Raw genomic sequence first — 21,136 nt, forward strand, 5'->3', positions numbered from 1 at the left:
TTCTTTGGGTGATGCGCTTTTGTTCGGTTTGCGCCAAACTTAGCACTTTACATTTAGGCCAAAAGGTTCCATTATAGTTTTGTCAGACCATAAAAGGCTTTGCCACATGGCTACAGAATCTCCTGAGTGTTATTATTTTTTTGGCATATCCAAATGTGGTTCCAGGTGTTTTTCTTGATTATGGCTTCTACTTGCCACCCTAGCATGCAGGCCAGATGTGTGAAGTACCTGGGATATTGTTGTCACCTGCACACTTTGACCAGTCTTGGCCATAAAAACCTGTTGCTCTTGCCACTTGCCAGCCTCTCTGATCAATCTCCTTCTTGGGAACCTACAGAAACTGATGAAATTATTCTGAAATCATGTGAATCACTACAATTGAACACAGGTGAGGACCACTTCACTTGATTTATGATTTTGAAGGCGATAGGTTACACCTGAACGAATAAGGAAGGTGGACACTTATCCAACCAAGCTCTTTTTTTTTTTTTAGCTAGTTTTTATTTTTAATTACATTTTTATATTTTTTTCACTTGGAAGTTGTAGGGTAGAATGTGTAGATAATTGGAAACACCTACTGTAATGCATTTTAATTCCAGGCAACAATGGGTGAAAAAATTTTAACGGGCTGTGTATGTAAATGCATGATGCATGCAGATAATCACAATAAAAGTGCAAATTAACACATCAAATCTACACTGCACATACTTGGGCACCAAATGCATTTGCACTGCTTTAATCAAATCAAAATGATCAAACAATTTTGTGTAGAAATTAAATGCCTATATTAATCCCTTTATTTGCAGTTCTTCTCCTGTGGTTTTCTGACGCATCAAAAGATCCCAGCACAAACTGCCTGGGAATTCCAAGCCTGTATGTTAAACAATATTAAACTCGATATTTCTTGTTTTTATCCAATCATGCCACAAAATAAGACCAAAGACATTCAAATAGTATTTTGTTAATCCTCCAATAAGCAAAACTAACAGATACTACATGCAGGCTGTCATGGTAAATATATGCAGAATGCAACACATTACAGGGCAAGTGTTGTGTGATTACTATTATGTGTGTTATGTTGTTATGGGATATTTATTTATATTTATCCCAGGTATTTTATATAGAACAATTATCTGTATTATATTAGGATGGTACAGCAGCTCCCGTCTAAAAACAGTCCATATTCACCGATGTCTCAAAAATTATGTATTAGAGAAAAAGTGAACATCACAATGCTTACGCGTTTCGACTTATCTTCCTCAGAGCACATATATACACAGTATGATTTACTGTCACATAACAACAATAACACAAGTAATAGTGATCACGCAACACATGCGCTGTAAAGGTACAGATTTATAGTGGTGCATTAACATCTGCTAGACAGAGACATTTCTCCTGTGACTGTCGCATCTCGATTCTACTTACAAGTACAGCAGTGTTAATACAAAATAGTTATTATTATTATTATTATTATTATAATACAACTGTTGAACCACTTCACCATCTTAATAAAAAGAAAACAATACTTTCTGCATGTGTTTGCATTGCTTTACAATTTATTAAAATGCAAACAAACGTTATTATTAATTTTATACAAATGATATCAGTCTAAATTAGCGGGGGTGGGGGGTGTTTGGAGATTAGCCCGGCAACGAGAGCGGGGCGCAACGTGTGCGCTTGCGCATTAAAGTATCTCTTGGTTATGTTGGTTATTGTGTGTCACTTCCTCTACTCAGGTCTGTCTGTGTTTCTAATGCTCATTTCTTGCCGCATCCGACACGTGTGCAAGAACCAGGAAGAACGCAAAGCATCCTAATGACGAAAAATATACCACGATATAAACAATATAGCATAATATTAAACGATAGACTTTTTCTATCGTCATACGATATATATCGTCATATCGCACAGCCCTAGTAACTTTACAGTCTCATTATATGATATTTCCTTCTGCTTAAACCTGTACTTGCCCTGGTATGGACTGACATTATATCCCAAAAGCAATTCCCCACATAGGCCTACCCCTTCTACAAGGTCAAATAAAAATGTCTGCACATTAAAAGATTTGTTTGCCTAAACTTCATATTTAAATGTAAAAAAAGAAAAACAACAAAGCCTTCTAGGGCAATTTTGCTCTTCAGATCTGAGGCTCTTTCTACAGATGCTGATAAATCTGGAAATGCATCATCATTGCTCACCATGCCTTACAATTAATCATATCCTGTTTCTGGATACATATACAGTTGCTCTCAAAAGTATTCACCCAGTATTATACATTCAATTAGTATTGTATGTGTAATTCATTTAGAATAATTTGCAGATTATACATTTCACTTTGACATTACGGACATTATCTGTGTTGATCAGTGGCAAAAACTCCTGATTAAATCCATTCTGATTTCATGTTGTAACACAATGAAATGTGGAAAAGTCCAAGGGGGGTGAATACTTTTGAGAGCCACTGTAAGTGTTCCATAATATCCCATGCATTTGTAGTGAAGGGGTACAATACACAGACTATTGCTCATCATAAGGATGCTTGAAGAATCTGTTTGTCATCCGTAACAGATGCAAGACATCTCAGAGACCCTGAGCTGCTGTAATTAATAGACACTCTGAAAAGTCACATTGATACAGGCATCATTCTAGCCCTGGTGGAATTTAGAGAAGCACAAGAAGATTAGGGTTGTGACGAAGTTCAAATCCGCATGTGCAGATGTCGAACTTTGCACGTTTAGCAAATTCAAACTCAGTCGAATACTAAACCAAACGAATTCAAATTTGTAGCAAAATATTTGTGTCTACCATTGCAACACGCACATGCATGAAGTCAGTCCACTCATTCACTCAGTATAGTCTAGATGTTATTTTACAGAGAGAAGGGATGATGTGATTGCTACTGATAGGGCTGTTATGCTGTCGGGAGTGCTGGTCTGGCACTTTAAGATCCGTAGGCAAAACTCCGCCTCTGACTCAGGGATGTAGTGGTGTCGGGCAGAGTGGCGCCACTCTTTCAATCCCATGCTTATCAATTCTAAATATTTAAAATTATTAATAAATGTATTTAAAACATTTCCTTGTGCGGTGTATTTGTATGAAATAATATGATGAGAATAAGTAATAAAGCCCACGTTTTAACTTAACAATTCATATAGAAACAGTGCGTGCAGCACCCACTCCTTTTTATTCTACACCACTGGAGATGACTACATATTTTGGTGTAACTATAATTCAACTAAAGAAAAGCCTGTTGTTGTGGTGGAAAATGAACCAGTATCGACTACCTGTCATTGCAAAATAGGCTGAAGTGTATCTTTCTGTACCACCCTACAAAGTGAATGTATTTTCAGTGTTGGTGGCATCTACGGCGGAGTTCACCTGTGTGTTTTAACCTCACTCACAAATTAGCTCTAGTACAGCTCTTGACCGCATAACTGATGCCAAACGTGCACGCGCATCATCACTTCACGAGTTTAAACCCCTACATGTCAACTCCCCCTGTGATGCTTAGAGATGCTTGTGTTTTTGAAATGTAATGTACAACTACAAGCCTAAACTACATGTAAGTAGTAAAGTGACTAATAATAGTAGTATTTGATACATGTTAAGAACCTAAGAAACCATGTTGAATTGTAACTTTTGCATCTGAACAATTAATTCAAAATGTCTGAAGACTCATGCAATTGTTTATTTCAACAGTGAAATAATAGTAATAAAAGTACTTCATTACATTCAATTTTAGACTATGAGCTGATGTTTTTTCATCTTTATTTCATATTTACAGCATTTAAATAAAATGTGTTAAATATTTATTTTTAATATAAAAATCCCCCTCAACCTACAACTAAATACACTTTGTTCACATACACATAGGCATCCGCATCTGACGGATTTAATGTTTTAAAATCTGCATTCGATGGATGCGGATTTCTGTCAGCTCCGTCACATCCCTTAAGAAGATACACTGACACAGAGTATGTAATTGTTAATTCTGAGCTCTGCTTTAAGTACAGAATTATGCATTATTATCCAGCTTCAAAAAAGAAATAAGATATTCCACCTTAAAAGAGGTTTGTACTTCTTCATATTCAACACAGCAATGCGTTAATTAAAATACCAATGTATTTGTCTGAAAGCAGCATTAAGCATGAACACAGAGACGAGACACAAGCAAACTGATGACAACATTCTAAAAGAACAACTGTTTATTCCACATCCATACAGGGCAATAGCAAGATATAAGCAGGGGTAAATCTTTGTAGTTCAATTAACTATCTTTCAAACGCAGCTGACGTCAGCCACTGCTCTACTGCATAACTGTGGATGAGTTATAATATGGTTAATGCCTGAAGCCATTCCTCTCTACATCATTATCAGGAAAAGGCTAATTTTCACTGAGAGAGGAGAATATACCCCACAATTAACAGATGTCTCTTGAGTTTAATTAAGGAACAGTGGCCACTGCAAATATATAGCAGGACCTGGTGAAGTACCTGCATTAGGCTGTATTTTGAGTGTTATTTTAGTAACATTTAGAGTTCATCATACCAGTTAAATAAGTAATGGAAAGGTTTTAGCTGCCTACAATTCCGTAAAATGTTTCTATTAGCATTCACAGCGGCCTCCTCAATTCAAAACTGCTACTAAGAGGAAATATGTTCAGTAAACAAAGTCAAAAGCATTCACAGCACAGGAACAGCTTTCATATAAAGTTCCAAGCTTTCAAGAGAGTTAGACACTAATAAATCATGTATCATATTTAGCAGCATGTGCTACAAACACTGAAAGATCCTTTATTAGCAAGATAACAACAGACGTAGCACTTCCTGGGTCACTTTTCTGGAAAGATATTTCTTGAACTTTATACTAATACTAATTTAATGTCATTTAAATTCATACCCCAAAAACACAAGGGCCACAAGAAAAAATAATAACCATATAACAAGTAGCTGTAATTTGAAACACTCAGTCAAGAAATTGAAATATAGACACAATGTGCCTTTAGGATGCAACTTCTCATTAATGCTGTGCAGACACGACTCACTTTGGTGTAGGTCTGTTTTATTATAATTAATATTTAATGTGAACCTGAAGTCTGAGGCATATTGTTCATGAAGTGAAAAGCTCTACATCTGCAGAGTTTAGAGATATTATACACTTAACATTTTAATACTGTATTTCTTTCATGCCCAGTCTGTTTGATCTATCTCCTTATACCATTGTATAATGTTCAGTTTATCTGGTAAATATGATATGTTCTATAGGTATAGAACTCCCAGGTTTGTTATTTTGAGTACCTCCATCATTCATAAGATTTCTTAATAATAATTACACCCATTCCCAGCTTATGAGAACCAAACCGAAATTGGTTTAATATAATACCAAATCTTTAAGCACCCACAATATTAATCTCAAGAAAGAAGGTTTGTTTTATCATCTCCAAATGTACTAATTCATGTGAGCAGCTGAATACAATGATGTATACCCAGGTTCCATTGAGTTAATTAAAACACTTAACGAAGACTCTGTTTGGGCAAGAGAAATGATAATGAATGCCCTCCTTGGATCTAAAATCTTCTTGAGTCTTTTCAGTCTGAGAGCCAGCTGCAGGAGCCATAATAGTAAATCATGTCAGCATTCTCTAGACATGGCAGGCACAAAGTGCTTGAAAATAATAATGTTAGCAATAAAAGCCAAGACATACTATGAGATATGATCAATGCAAACCGGGGGTATACTCTCAGATTAGGCTTTGCATGGCCGTCAGACTCAAAATTAATAAGTTATATTAATCGCCATCCTCTCCCACGGCTGACGGAACCATGTGTGTTGTTAAGCCTCCAGACGTGATATCTTTCCCTCTAATGCTATAAGCATTTGTGCAATTTCCAGTCGGTCTGTGGCTTACTGCTAAGCTAACCACACACACACATATATGTATACATCTGAATATGTACATATAAACAAGAACAGGCACACAAACAAGCCAAACTCTTATTCCCTAAATTGATATCTTATGTGGATTGTAGAAAATAAATACTAAAATGTTAAAGACTGGCAGAACTCTTCAGTGCACATGTGAATGTGTTTCGCAAGTTCACACAGCCTTTTGCATCAGAGAACAAAGAATATTCACTCTACATACAGTAGAACCACTCCTGAGCAAGCAGTGTTATGGTAATATTAGCACAAGAAACACAGTAACAATGCGCACTTGGGTTTTGCACATAAGTTCAAATACAACATTCCTAACAACACTATACCACAGAAGGAATACACTCTGTTCATGTGAGAGTAGACAAATTGCATACAATCTGAGTTGAAATGAACATCCCTTAAAGAGCTGATATTCTATCAATTTCTGTGAGACCCGCTTGCAAAACAAATGTAAAATAAAATAAAAATCCAGATCTAAAGCTCATAACTGGTAAATGCCAGTGCTCTGAACTGAATTGCATTGCAGACCAAACACTCAGCAGAATTACGAGAGAAAAAAAAAAAGAAAAAAAAAAGAAAACCATAGTCCATGACTGAAAATACACCTGTAAACAAATCTGAATTTATTTTGTAAAGAAGAGAAGCGAGATGATAACCTACAGGAATTCCTTTTGCTGCTGTCAGTAGATCCTGGAGAAGACATCGCTGCCTCAGAGAGAAGTAAACAGAAGCACGGTGTCAGTGTGATGTAAAACTCCAGTTTACCACGCAGCTCGACTGATGGGCATTTTCTGAGCAGAAGAGTAAGAAAATGAGAATAGCTGAGAAAATGGAGCACTGAAAATAAAAACAGCCCCAATCACGGCACAGTGCAGCAATACAATCAGGATCCTTCAGGCTCCCTCACTGACAAACACACACAGATTCTCCGAGGCTTCCCAGAAGCTGTCTGCAGACTGTCAGGGGCTGGGGAGACTTTACAGTAGTAGCAGGCGTGCACTGGGAACATACCACTAACTGTCCACAAATGAGGGGGAGGTAAGTGGATAATAATAATTAAAAAAAAAAGCAACTCCAGCCCTTTAAGCAATATTAGTCCATGTTAAAGCCACATTAGGCCATCCTGTAATCCTATTCTACCCAATAACACTCGACAACCGTAACAACAGAGAAGCAGTGAGTAGTGCAGCATACAGAATCATCCAGCACAGCTTGCTTCTCCTACTACCCTCGTGCAATTCTTATTCAGCGACCTTTGCTCCGTGAGACAGGTGTTTCAGGGAAGAGGCTGCTCTCTCATCCTCAGAGGTGATCCTGAGCTTAGCATAAGCAAAGCCGAAACATGTCTATATTATCAATTATAGGATAAGGAAAAAAGTTTAATTGCTCCACGATAGCAGGACCTAAGTTTAAATGCTGAATATCCCAGCAAACCCAGAGAAAAGCTATAAACAGCGGTGTGGTAAATAATGCCTCCCTTACTACCCCATCCCCCCATAGAACAATGGGCTTCTGCACTGGCTATTGCATGTTCCTAAATGAGTAACATTTCTAATACTTTCAAGTGTCAGCTTTCTCTCTGGCATTTCACTGAACTGTGACAAAGCCCAAATAAGTGTGTGTTTTATGTCTGCAGTTAGCTTTGTAGACTGTCAAATCTTAGTGAACAATTTGTGCATCAGTGTTTTTGTACAGGCTTTAGATTGGTGGAAAATAATAACAATTGCCACTGCTGGGCTGTGTAGCAATGTGCCATGTCAGATAAACCCTACGCAGCATGACAAAGTGCTCCATTGCCTTGACATCATAAGCACATGCAGATTTAATTTGTTAATTTCCTGCTGGGGCCAATTGCAATCACTATCCTCACAATATCCCAACTGAAACAGATAGAGATAAGATGGGCTGATAAACTGCAGCGACCTTGGGCAAGACTCATTATCCTGTGTGCTACATTAAACCCATGAAGGATTCAATCCAGGCACTTTCCAATTACGAAAGAATAAATCTGAAAATCTCAACAGAGACCCTGCGCTAGATTAAAAAGAGTCACGAACTTCCATTAAAAAGCAGTATTTTATCGGGAAGCAATGCTCATTTTTCAATTAAATGTAGCAAGTTTAAGAGCACTGTGTCTAGCTATTGCTATTGTATATTTCCTTCCTCACAAGTGCTTTGCTATATCAGTAAATATAAATATACAAATCATCTGGAAAAGAGAGAGGACTTGGCCTGGTCCCATGATTAATGACACTTTGTTCAAGATGTTTTAGTTTCCCTAGAGAGAGGTCAACAATCCCTTTCTAGAAAATCCTATTGTTTACATTAATGATGCGTCTTTTCCAACTGAGAATATTTGCTGCATATTCTGAGTTTTTACACAGAGTTGAGAAGTAATAGCGTCAACATTTTAACACAGTAAAATAAGTCCTACAAGATATAATGAGTAGGCTCCTGATTCATAAGCCTGGGAAGATCACGAACTGAATCATCTATAATAAAGGTATTTAATCTTCATGTGTAATTAAATAGTACTGTGAGAGGGTTACTTCACTCTGTATTGTAATCTGTTCATGTGCAAATTTGGTTTCTGTATTTAATTGACTCCTAACATTATAGGCATAAAGAAAATAAAGAAAATAAAAAACGCCTAGCTACCTAGGGAATATACAGTCTTATAACATGTTACACAAGTATCAAAAGTTTCAAAAGATCACGATGATGATTTTTTTATTTTATTGTTTGTGTTCTAAAATAATTAATTACAAAGAAAACCCGGTGCACCCATTCATCAAAATTGATTTCTGAAGACATTTCCTAGCCGAACACCAATTGGGGTGTATAAAATATTAACTCTACAAACCATTTATACTGCCATCGATTGGCTTTTAATATGTACGAGCCTTAAAATGCATAGAAACCTGCTGATTTGGTATATCGGTATATTTATTTATTTATTTATCAGCAGACAGCCTTACCCGGGGCAAATTGTCTATTTTGAATTTGGTTTGCTATCATGAGAAAAGCTCTTACAGTGTGAATTACTTATTCATTGTGACGGCATTTTAACTGAAAGCACTTTTCTTGACACTCCAATGTTTCCAAAAGCTTCTGTAAGAGATCCATTCCCTTTTATCAAGGAAGAAAAAAAAATCCATTCAAATTGGCAGAAGTGTCATTATCTTAACGAGTCTTTGTGAGACCACACTTTCATTACCCAAACTATGTAAATCCTTGAAAGTGATCTCATGCCTGAGCCTGTCACTTTAAGCCAAAGAACTATTCACATTGCTTATATAGTAATATTTATGCTGCTGTAAATATACATTGTTCATGTTCCCACAAGGCACACATTTCTCTAAAGCAGCTTTAGTGTGTGCAATGTGAATGAAGTGTGCAAGCAAAATACACTACACAAATCTCTATGGTTTAATTCTCACCTATAAAGTTTACTCACAGAAAGCATCTCATGGGATGCCCACAAACAAACGTAATAGCAAGTAAGAAAGTTAATCCGTGCATCATTAAGAGTTAACTGTGACTGATCAGTACCACACCAGGAGGAAAAAACAGCATGTTGATCTCATTTTGAAGAACTTGTAATCTACAGTGAGCTACAGGAGACCCTACTCTGGACAAAACTGCAGGGACTGATTTATTTAAGTTATTTTAAATAAGAAACAAAAGGCAATGCAGAAAAGACAAAGAGAAAACAGATTTCTAGTAACAGGTCCATCTCTTCAAAAACCAAGAGAACTGTGACATCACTTATATCCTAATGAGAGTTTCAGGGAGGACTCAGCACACAGTGAAAGACATTATGGTGTGTTGAAACTCCTCCTTTGAAGTAGCAGCTTATTCAGAAAAAAATGACAGATTTTGTGAGCAGATCATTAAAGAATCCCCACCAGCCTGCGTGTTCTGAAACTTTCAGATAAATTAACAAATGCCTTTAGTCAATGCACATACAATAATGAACAGTTGGAAACAACACATTTTTATACACACAAAAAAAAGATCAAAGTGTTCCAGAAGACGAGCAGAAGGGAACATGTCATCATGACTAACTTTTATTTGTGAGAAATAAAACTCAAAAAATGAAGACAGACTGGAAAAAATAATAAAGAAAATGTAATGTGAGAAAGTATTATGGACCAAAAAAATAATGTTGTTCTAATTTAGCAGAATAAAAGTGGAGCAACTGGAAACATTGGACATTCGAAGGACAGTCACATACCAACCCTATCCAACACCAACATTTCAAGCTAGGCCCATAAAAATCTACATCCAATCCAACTAAGTCAATGCAACCCTAACTTTAAGAAAAGCATAATATTACTGGAGACTCTGATGTAACCCTAATTTGATCACTAATATTCACATATAATAATAAACATTTGGCCATTTCACCTTCATGTATATGCTTACTTAATGCTAAGATTGGGTATGTTTTATTGTGTATTTTTTGTTAATAAACACATATTGTCAACTTATCTAATTTGGTGTTTGCAATGGAATATTGGAAAATATATTAATATTTTTAATATTTCATACAGAATTACACTGCTAAGTAGTCTATAAAAAGAAAAGCTTTTGTTGTATAATGTATAATGGGATGGGCAGCTGGGATTTGTGTGCAGAAAAAAAATGAGTAAGTAAGTCTGTCTTAGACTTGAAAAGCTTGTGTAACACTATGGTAGTGAAAAACAGCATGATTGTCTCAGCTGTTGTAAAAGTATTTTAAAAACATCCACATTATTTAGCAGGTAATTAGGTTTAGAAGGAAAACAGAAAAACCCATGGTGGTACCTTCTGAGATGACCTGCATGCAGACCAAGCTGCCATTTAGTACTTATACTCACTGAGCAATTTAATTATCGTGGGTTGAGACCACTGCAGACCCCATTTAGTAAAACCCTTTCCATTGCATGCAGATTAACTCTGTTACTCAAGTCTGGTCCTCAAGGTGACTAACCAAGCTAAGCAAACATCTAAATCTCTGTTGTGAAGACACTATATGTGCCCTCAAAGGCATTATTTAGCCATTATTGTAACCAAGTGGACCTAACAATGACTACCCAAAAATGTTGTTCTTGTGCTTTTCTTGTTTATTTTAACTGTAGATATTTTACTATGTGTAAAAATACATTACATGAATACCTCTTGGGAAAGTAGCCATTGTGAAAGTATGTATATGCATTAGGAATAAGCAGGAACCAATACCAAGGATATTTAAATGACAGTAATAATGTAGAGCAGTTATGGTTGCTATTGTCATGAAAATTACAATTTAATTTAAATATTATAATAATAATATGTATTTATTTATGTATATTAACAGACCCCCATATCCAGGGTGACTTATAGTTTAGATTATGAATTCATGAATTTACAAAATGTACAGTCCCTTGCACTTGGCTATAATTTTCTTTTCCCATTTTAAATTAATTATAGCCTACACTTAGGAATTAAAAGTCATGCAGTTTATATTCAGGGCCAAATTCAAATCCAATGACTATTTGTAACAGGGCTCATTATTTGTATAAAAAATGGTTGAAAGCAATAATAATATATGTAAATTTAAATATATATATATTAAACCACAATTTCCCTTCAGTTTTAATTATAATTTTAGTTGATTTGTAGTTATTAAGTATAAAGCGATCAGGGGTCATTGCAAATCACAGTCTGCTATCTAATATTTAACAGCTTTGCTGAAAGAATGCCATAATGAAAACAGGAATGTGTAAGTTACTGGACTGAAAATCAGACCACTGAGCTGTAAATTCTGAAATAACACCTCAGCAATGAGAAGTCGCCAGGCCAATGTGTCTACTGTACCCGAACCAAGTAAAACCCTTTTGAGCAAACAGAATAGCCATCTCTCGCATATCTCTAAAACTGAACATCTCTCTCAGCGTTCACCCACTGTGACCTTCCAAGTTGGGCTGTACAGTGTCCTTGAAGTTATTATTTGTTTAAATCTTCCAATTAACCAGTTGAGAGGCAGCTGGCAAAGTCAAGTTGGAAATTTACATCTCACAGCTATACTACTTTCTTAAAAACAATGTAAGGGGAAGTGCTTTTTCAGGTCTGAGTCCCCCACCCCCCACAGAACAACGTTACAGCTGCAAATTTATTGGAGCAATTAAGGAGTCTCATGAAGATGGTGGAGAATGTTATTCTGTGCTACATTATTGATGTGTTCCCACCCCCACACATCCCTGGTGCCCAGCTCCATGCTGCCAGACTGAGAGAGACAGGCCACAGGTACTGCAATATCCCCAGTGGCACAGCGCGGTCACAGGGGCTATTTGTAATACCACTCAGCCCTGAGATACAGGCCAGACAGGTATTTAAGGAGGTGGAGCAGGGAGAGCATTAAAAATGGACATTAAATACAGAAACAAACACTCAATATTTTACAGTCACAAATGATACTGTCCTTAAATTTGTCATGGCTTATTATTCAACCTGTTCATCATTCAGGTTAATAAAAGATTAAAGAAACTGTAAAATCAGGGATTAATGGAAATAAGACTTCACGCTTCAAAGAATAAACCCAGCCATTCTTGTACAATGTGCATATACACACACACACACATATGACTGTGATGTTTGCAACACCTAACTGGGAGACATTCAAGGCTTTTTAATCGTGGTTTCAGTTCATTGCAACATGTAAAATTATCGTATCTTGAAGAGGAAATCTTGGATTATATAAAAAGACTTCAAAACTACAACAGAATAAGAAAAGAAAAAAGAGACCTGTTTCCTTCTTTTATTGATTGCTGGCATTATTCTGAGTAAGGGTTAGGCTCTATAGCCTTTGAAAACAATATCAAAGCTGCACACTGTACATCATTGAGGGCTCGGCAGGGTGCCTCCGAGATACTGTTTGATTTTTATTCATTTGAGAGAGAGAGAGACAAAAAAAAAAACCTCTTCCATTTTTATCACTAACATCTGCCTAGTGCCTATGTTATAAAAGCAGCAGAAAATCCATATTCACAATGTATTATACTGATATGGCAATAGGTGAAGGTATTTATGACCAACACAGTGTTAATGGCTCAAGGTGGTCATGCTAAGTTTAGCTATCTACTCTGTTTTGCTAGACTGACAGTATACTGATTATACACTAGGAGTCTCGGACTTTGTACAATAAATTAGGTCTGATACAATGTGCAGTTTCATACAAAATCCTTTGTATACGTAGTACCAGCAATACAAGAGGAAAACCAAACACTACTGATATTATTACATGAATGAGAAAGTTATTTTTCTTCAATCACTTTCTGACTAGAACCAATTACAAGACCATTCTGTATAAATGGCAGTGGGAATGTGAAACAGATGGCTGCGATCATTTTATGGTTATGAAACCTATTTTACCAGATAAAATAATGTGTGACCTTTGAACATTTTGCTAAGTTTAATACTCCTTTTCTCCCTCAGTAATATACTCAATTTACATGCCGCTAGTCTGTTTCAAGGAACAAAACCAGCTTTAAAACAACGACTGGAAGGTAATGTAACCATGCCCAGCTGTCAATAGAACAATTATTATCTGAAAAACTACCTGAAGCACTAACCCCTGCTTTTAAAGGCCTATGGACAGATACAGATTTACTGAAGGTAAATACATTCAAACAACCTCTCCTACCTCTCTGTTGCTTAAAGTCAACATCAGCTCTGACAAACAAAGCAGAAAGCGTGTTGGAAAGGCCACTAACATCGAGCTGCGATCCCCTCACATTTGCAAAATGTCACAGGATGCCAATAATCTCTGAAAAAAAGATCAAAGCTTAAACAAGGCTTTTTACCTTTGAGGGTTTCCAGCTCTTTCCTGTAAAAAGAGAGAAAAGATGGTAGTATTAGTATTTGGGAAAATTATTAACTCAGCCCAACTCAACAACAAATGCCATTTCAAAACCACAGAGATGAATGGTAGAAAACAAATGAAGCCTATCTCATAAACACAAGACTGATCTTTACTGTCAAACTCTCCATTGTGACACCTTTAAAGTGCTGAACATATCCAGTCTAGTAACATATGTTTCTACATCTTTTAACTGTGTATTTTTATGATTATACTACCTTCAACACCAATATAGTGGTAAGTAGCAGTTTAACACAGGGAATGGTTTTAGGGAACTACAATCGTTGAGAAACATGTTATGCTCGTCATCATTCAAATGTTTATGATATCAGACATTTAATCTTGTCAAACGCATTCCAGCTGAATTTACAGGTCTGAATTTACTTCACAAGTCTCAGTTGTCAAACGCTTTCTACAAAATGGATTGTTATACAGCCTTGGGGTTGATGGTTTAGATATGAAGACATACTCTTGTTAAATCTGGCCTCCCACACTTTATGAGAGTGCTACATTTTAGGAAAAGCACACTATGGCACCATGTTTGTAATGTGTGTACAGGATTAGCCCATGAGTGAAAGCCATATAGATTTCTGTGAATTGATAGTAAATGTTTAACTTTTAACACTAATATACTTCTGGCACGGGGCAAGGTGGACTGGAAAGCGGGACAAAATGACATGCACCACACCACAGTTCTCTTGTACTTGGAGTGTCAGTATATTCTTCATGGCTGGTTGTCTCCTGTAACAATATTTCACAGCTCAGCACTTGACTCAGTGAGTGGGTGGACAGCAGTAATTACACTAGCCCTGTGATGAAACTGTAAAGGTCATAGCAGAAAAAGAGCTTAAAAAATAACTTTTGTGAAGATTTAATGGTTTGTCACCCTTCTTTTGGGAATTTGACTAATATGAAGTACACAAACACTTATATGCTTGTCAGTGGTATTGAGCAATTGGGCATCCCATGATAACAGGTGCTTAAGAAAGCTATTATGGAATTTAATCAGCATCTTTATGTGTTATGTGGTCCAGCAAACATCACAGCAGAAACATGGGTTGGAAAGCAAGAGGGAACGGCTGTGATACGGCTGCCAGTCTTCATCACAGTTTATCAAACACAACCACTGCAATGTCAAGCTCTATCTGTACCACAAGCATGTCCCCTTCCCTTCGTGAACTTATTTTTGGTATCTCTGAGAAAGTTGCTCAAGCTTGAAAATGTTTCTCTCTCACACACACACACAGAAACAAAGACAGAGAGAGAGAGAGAGAGAGAGAGAGAGAGATACAAAAACTCAAAGGAGAACAGTAATGTACAATCTCAGCTGGATAACACTTTACTGAATTATTGAAGCTTAATTAGTCTGGAAATCAAACAAAAAGTAGTGATGAATGTTTTTCTACATGATAAAGTTTTGAAAATCACTGTAAGCTTTTCTACAACTTGCAATAAATCGCTGAAGCAATTTTTAGGTTACAAATGACTCCATGAGTCATTTGAGTGACGCAGAAGTGAAACACCTGTAAACAGTCGATTCTGCCTTCAGACCCAGCAAGCGTGCTGTCTGCAACTGCAAGAATTCAAATATGCAAGTAGGTAGGTGCCTGTTGCTAAGTAACGACATACTGTGCTACCGGCCTTATTTACTTGGTTATTTATTTATTTTAGTCAAAGCTCCTTCAACATTCATTAAAATCATAACTTGCCTTCTGTTTGTTTAGAGTCCCTGTATAATTATAGCTACAGTTAAGTTACAGTAGGCCTACAGCCTGGGGCTTACAGGTTTCTATCCAGAGTCAAACTAGGACTGAGAGCCCCCACTGTGGCAGCAACTTGTGTAAGCACTGTTTATTTTTGTTTAGCTTATAAAGCAACAACCCCTACTGACAACCCACCTGACAATGCACTTCATGGGGGAGATGAGTGGATTTGCACTTCTGCTAGATCACAGGTGAAACAGGAGAGATCTGGGTTGATCTTCCGCGAATGTTTGCATTGTTTTACCAATGACTTCATTAAGTGCCTTGTGATTGTAAAGTGCTGTTTAAGGTCATTTTAATCAGAATGGCATCTATAACTCCAAGACTCATACATTTCAAATTCAGCTCCATAAGATTAAAATTAAGTAAAAAAGTATTCCACAGTGTCCTTAACAGTGTACTTAACAGTGTACATCCATGCTGTGTACTTTAAACAAAAGCTCTATTTTAATTTGGTTCTATTTTTCATTTGTGTTTACATTGTATTTGTTAGCCTGAGGCAGACAACAAAAGTACAGTCAATTAAAATGGATCCTCCCAGAGCTCAATGTTGACCAGTTGGTCTAGTATTCCAGTAGTAACTCTGTAGGTATTCAAGATTTGAATAAAATATTCCATCCTAAGGTATTTTATTAGGAACAAGGTATTTCCTCGCTTTATCACAAGACAGTAGTTTAGTATATTGCATTAGACGAGCTTGCGAGGGTGAAAGAAAAGAGGTTAGTGTGTTTTTGAAAGACAAATGATTCCTTCAACCCATTATTGCTGAAAATGGCATGGATTAAAAGATGATGGTTGAGGATTCTGAAATGTTTAATTACTCCTTTAAAAAAATCTTCCTAAGTAGGCATAACATGAGTCAAAATCTGTTTTCTTCCCCCCTCTTTAATTTAAATGAGTTTTCCTAATCCGGCTCTGTGTACTGTTGTGGAGATAACATCCTCTTACTTCACTGTGCACTGCGGAGGCGCATCAGACAACTAAATCCACATGCCATTCTAATACAGTAGTCTGGGAAATTTAGGAAAGGTTTTACATAATTCAAATGAGAAATGTATGAACTAATGATTACTGTAAGTCCTTTCTCCTCTATTTGTTGTGATATGTAGTCCTTTGTTTCAGAACCAATGTCTTTTTAAATAAATTATAGGGTAATAATAATAATAATAATAATAATAATAATAATAATAATAATAAAATACAGCATTTCTCATGTTGTTCATAGGCTGAAATAAGGGTTTCTGAAAGTTATGAATTCTGGCGTCTGGAACCCAGCTGTTCATGTTAAGATTATTAAACATGACGGTCACTGTGTATTGTATTGTTAGATACTTAATTTCATCTTTCACATCATGCGACCCTCATTTCTTCGCGATTTCTCAGTCATTTTTTTTTTTTTTTTTTAGAAACTGTTACTTCAGTAGGAGGCAAAGTGAAGGCAAAGAACAAGCAAGGCAGAAATAAGCACCACGTAAGAAAGGAAACAAAAAAGCAGGGTGACAGTAGCTTCTGAAGGGGTTCTTATTTGACTGAAATCTACTTATGGTGTGACTGATGTTTTTATTCATCAAAGCGACTTGGAGGCAAAACTTGATTCAAAAGCTCTCAATTTGTACACAGGGTAAAGCAGCGCAGAATGCGAGATCTATTTTTAAACCATGTGCCTGCAGCTTGCCTTCGATTGCCCAGTGTAATGTTGCAATGAAGCATCTCAGTGTTCATGGCCATATTAATCTTGCCCTTGCCAGTAGTCCTACACCGCAAGCCATTTTTATGAACTGGGCCGCCCTCTCAGACAAAAGCAGTGACGTAATCCAGGGGTGATCCCTAGAGCTCCAGAAATGAAAGCCCAATGTAAAGTGTATAAGCATTAGAAATAATATATCACATTATTGCAACCAATGCACTTAGTATTTATAATGGACTCAGTTTCACATCTCAAAACCCATAATTCTCACCTTACAAATTAATGACAGGCACAACCTATCATTAAAAACTCTAAATCAGAGGACGAATTCAACACCATGACCGCTGTGCAAATGCACATTATTTCTTTCATGTTTGATTTCTCATGTGTAACTCTTTATATATGGTCAACAAAATGTACTAATTTGCTATAGAACAACTAACCTCTTTTTTATTTAGTCCAAGTAATCTTAGCCAAATGCAGTTATATTGCACATAAAGTAAACTGATGTATCCTGACTCCCATTAATCATCTACTGTTGACATAGATACATAAAAAAGACTTTCTCTAATGGCAACTTCACAGGATCTATGGGTTCTCGTGCAAAACATCAAAATGAATTGTGTGCAAAAAAATCATTTGCCTCTTAATAACAAAGCAACCCAGAGTGTAATAAAGAGCACTAAACCATGCTGAATATGTACTTCATTCGCTTATCAAATTGAAACAAATCTTATTTATTGCTTTGCTTTCCAGTGTTACTTGCCCCTTATAAACACTAATAGCTCGGCTTCTGCAACAACATCACTCGCTCAATTTACATTCATTTGTTGGGATAAACACAGTTGCCTGCAGGCCCATGAAGGAGAACATTAATACATTTCTTGCCTAGCAGGTCAGTAGGGCTTCATGAAGCTCATTACACGAGAAAGGGCTTTAAACTATGTACAAATACAAGGTAAAAAAATATTTTTACAAATCTCCCCCAGACCTGGGGAATTTACAAATAAGCAGAAGTATAAGGGATTTATCTGATCAGTAAGCACCAATCAACACACCATAGAGCGAATCTGGTAAATCTAAAACTAGTCATTAAATCTAGATGAGGAATCAGCTGCTACCCCATTCTGGCCACTTCAGAATCATAAGGAGTACATTGAAATGGAAATTTGAGTACATACAAATGATACATTTATTTTCCAACCTGTTCATATAAAGGGACATGGTGTAATCAGTTAGACAAGGATATTTTGACTCTGTGGCACCCGTGTTTGTAAGAATTTGGAATAGCCTATTAAAGTCCTGACAAGACGTTCTGATCATTATTCCAAATGAAACCCAGAGCTCAACGCTTTGGTAATGACAAAGAAAGCCACGTTCTGCAGTGTGTGACTAGTATACAGTTTATTTTGAACTCTGGGAAAGGTTTATAGTAAAATGATTGCAAACTATGTCCTCTGCCGTTTCTTTTTCAAACCAATTTTCTTATGACGCAGTCCTGTCTTTTGTTGCTAATATATAGCTTGATTAGACATAAATATTACAGGAAATGTTTGTACAATAGTGAACCCATTTTGACTGTTGGTATTGACATGAAAGCACGACCTAATTATCTTTAAATAATTGTTTGAAGCTGTGAGTTTTTTCAGTTTTGGGTTCTTTCTATCAAAGCAGCAACATGTGCTGTTCTTCCTAATAGCCATGGTAACAGAGCTAGTGGTGGTATACAGATGTCATTATCGTGGATGGATTTTGCACGTGACCCTGTAATTCTGAAGCATCCCAAAGCAGATAACTGAAGAATGCATATACACTAATGATGACAAATAGCCCCCAGGAGCATGCTACCCCATTCATCTCCAGCCAGGCAGCAGTTCTGAATATAGTAAGAGAGACCCGGCACGTGATGTGCTTTGATGCACGTCCACGACCAATTAATATGTTCTCCCTCATTCACAGCCTTCTTCTCTTTCCCCCCCAGTTGTATTTTTATCTCAGCGCTCCGGAGGGGAGCCGTTGGCCCCGCAGTGGCCCAGAGCGTGCACTTCCACAGCGAGACTTAAACACTACCTAGGCTTCTCTTCGCCTGGCAATTAATTAGCAAAATGGAAATCCTTTTACATGAAGTCAGCAAAGGCTTGGTGAATAGCAACTGTAGTCAGTCAATAAAGGGATTAGGGAGATTAACCTCCTGGCTGCGAAGCTCACTTTATCAATACTGCAACAAGCTGCTGAAAAGCGCACCTACGACTGCGACGCAGTGCAGCCCACTGACGCCGGGCCCTCGTCTCCTACCTCATTTCGTTTTCGCATTAGTTCCACTGAAGAGCAACACTAACAGATTTATGTATGTATCCTAAACAGATTAACCATTTACCTTTCAAGGAGTTAATCTTTCCTCTGCTGCACAATACAGGAGCCAGAGGCACTTCAAGAATACATCTCACTTTTCTCATCTTTCTAAAGCTGTTCTGTGCTTCTGTTTAGAGTCAAAGAATTGATCCACATGTTAACACAAGTACACTGTTTACTGTAAATTCACCCAAAACGTATCTAGTTGCATTGACATCATTTTTATTTAATTCATAAATGTATATAGTCACTTGGTCTGAATGCAACCTGCTGAGAAATGTGCCCTTTACCTTGAGATGGTTGAGGGTGAGATACTTTAAACAAAGCAGGCTATGGTCGTGTTAATTCAAAGTAGATTAAACAGACTGATTGGCTGTTCTGCTTAACATGGATACAACCTCCTGTATTACACAGCAAATCGGCATATGTTGGGGATTTCTTAGACTCAGAGAGAGAAGGGGAAAAAATATATATATTTTTATAGGAAACAGATCCAGAAAAACCCCTGAAGAAATCAAGTGACATTTTTCAATGCAAGAACATTCTGATGTGTGCAACATATATATATAGTCATGTGTCCAATGCTCACAACTTATTTTGTGAGCATTGGACATTTTTAAGTGCATTTTATGTATTCCTCAAACAAACATAAGTTGATGGTTTGAGATAATTCCTTTAAATTGATCTGCTTACTGCAGCTCTGTTTACAAATTGAATACACCTAGATAAAGACAAAACAACGCATATCAGTGCTAGCACAGCTGAATCTGTTTGTGGACAACAGTTACTTTAGAGGGTAAAGTCTCAGGTGTAATTGATAAAATCAATGTAATTGATAAAATATCAGCCATAGTCCACTACGAATTTGAGAAACATTCTCAGCCTCATGCCATCTAAGTTTTCATACGCTGATTTGTACTGTGTTTTTGCAGCAAAGTCATTGTACAGTACACGTAAGGGGAGGGGGAAATATGTGGCTAAAGTACCTTTTCTTTTTCTTGTAGTTTTCCACCTGCACGACCTGGTAGTGTTTGTAGCGCTGTAGTTCACACTGGCCACACAGATCCTCCAGGAGGGACAGCCGACTCTCCATCTCTTCAAAGTCGGCTTCCAAGTGGGCTGCACAACCAAGCACAGTTCAGCACTGAGGTTAGGCAACTTGCTGACTCAATTATCATCCATCATTACCACATCCCACCATGATTACATGTAACTTGCATTTAAAATTAAACCTCTCCACTTGCAGACCATTTTAAGGCAACTTGTTGGATAATATGAGATGGAAAGAATTTATTGCACAGTGTGTTTTTGACCCTGAGGATTACTCATCTGCCCATACTAGCCTTTTCTTCAAGGATGTTCCCAAATTAGTAGAAGTCACAAACATTTTAGACTTTTCTCACACAGTCTTCCCTTTGGAATCTAACATTGGGCACAGCACTAAATTATAAACAATGCATCCTGAGTCCAAAAAACAAAAATAAAAACATCCACAGCACATAATTGAAATGC

At 36.9% G+C, this 21,136-nt stretch overlaps 1 protein-coding gene across 2 annotated transcripts in view; it reads right to left on the bottom strand.

Moving 5' to 3' along the window:
• The window catches only part of dtnbp1a (dystrobrevin binding protein 1a), a 97,353-nt gene that overhangs the window by 41,271 nt on the left and 34,946 nt on the right, over positions 1-21,136 (bottom strand). For both annotated transcript variants that reach the window (XM_066715876.1, XM_066715877.1), the window contains exons 6-7: positions 20,611-20,743; positions 13,767-13,789 (exon numbers count right to left, since the gene is read on the bottom strand). In XM_066715876.1, the coding sequence (XP_066571973.1) occupies positions 13,767-13,789; positions 20,611-20,743 (156 nt within the window). The remainder of the gene's footprint in view (positions 1-13,766; positions 13,790-20,610; positions 20,744-21,136) is intronic.

This window comes from Amia ocellicauda, chromosome 10 (assembly GCF_036373705.1).
Source record: "Amia ocellicauda isolate fAmiCal2 chromosome 10, fAmiCal2.hap1, whole genome shotgun sequence".
Classification (NCBI taxonomy): Eukaryota; Metazoa; Chordata; class Actinopteri; order Amiiformes; family Amiidae; genus Amia; species Amia ocellicauda.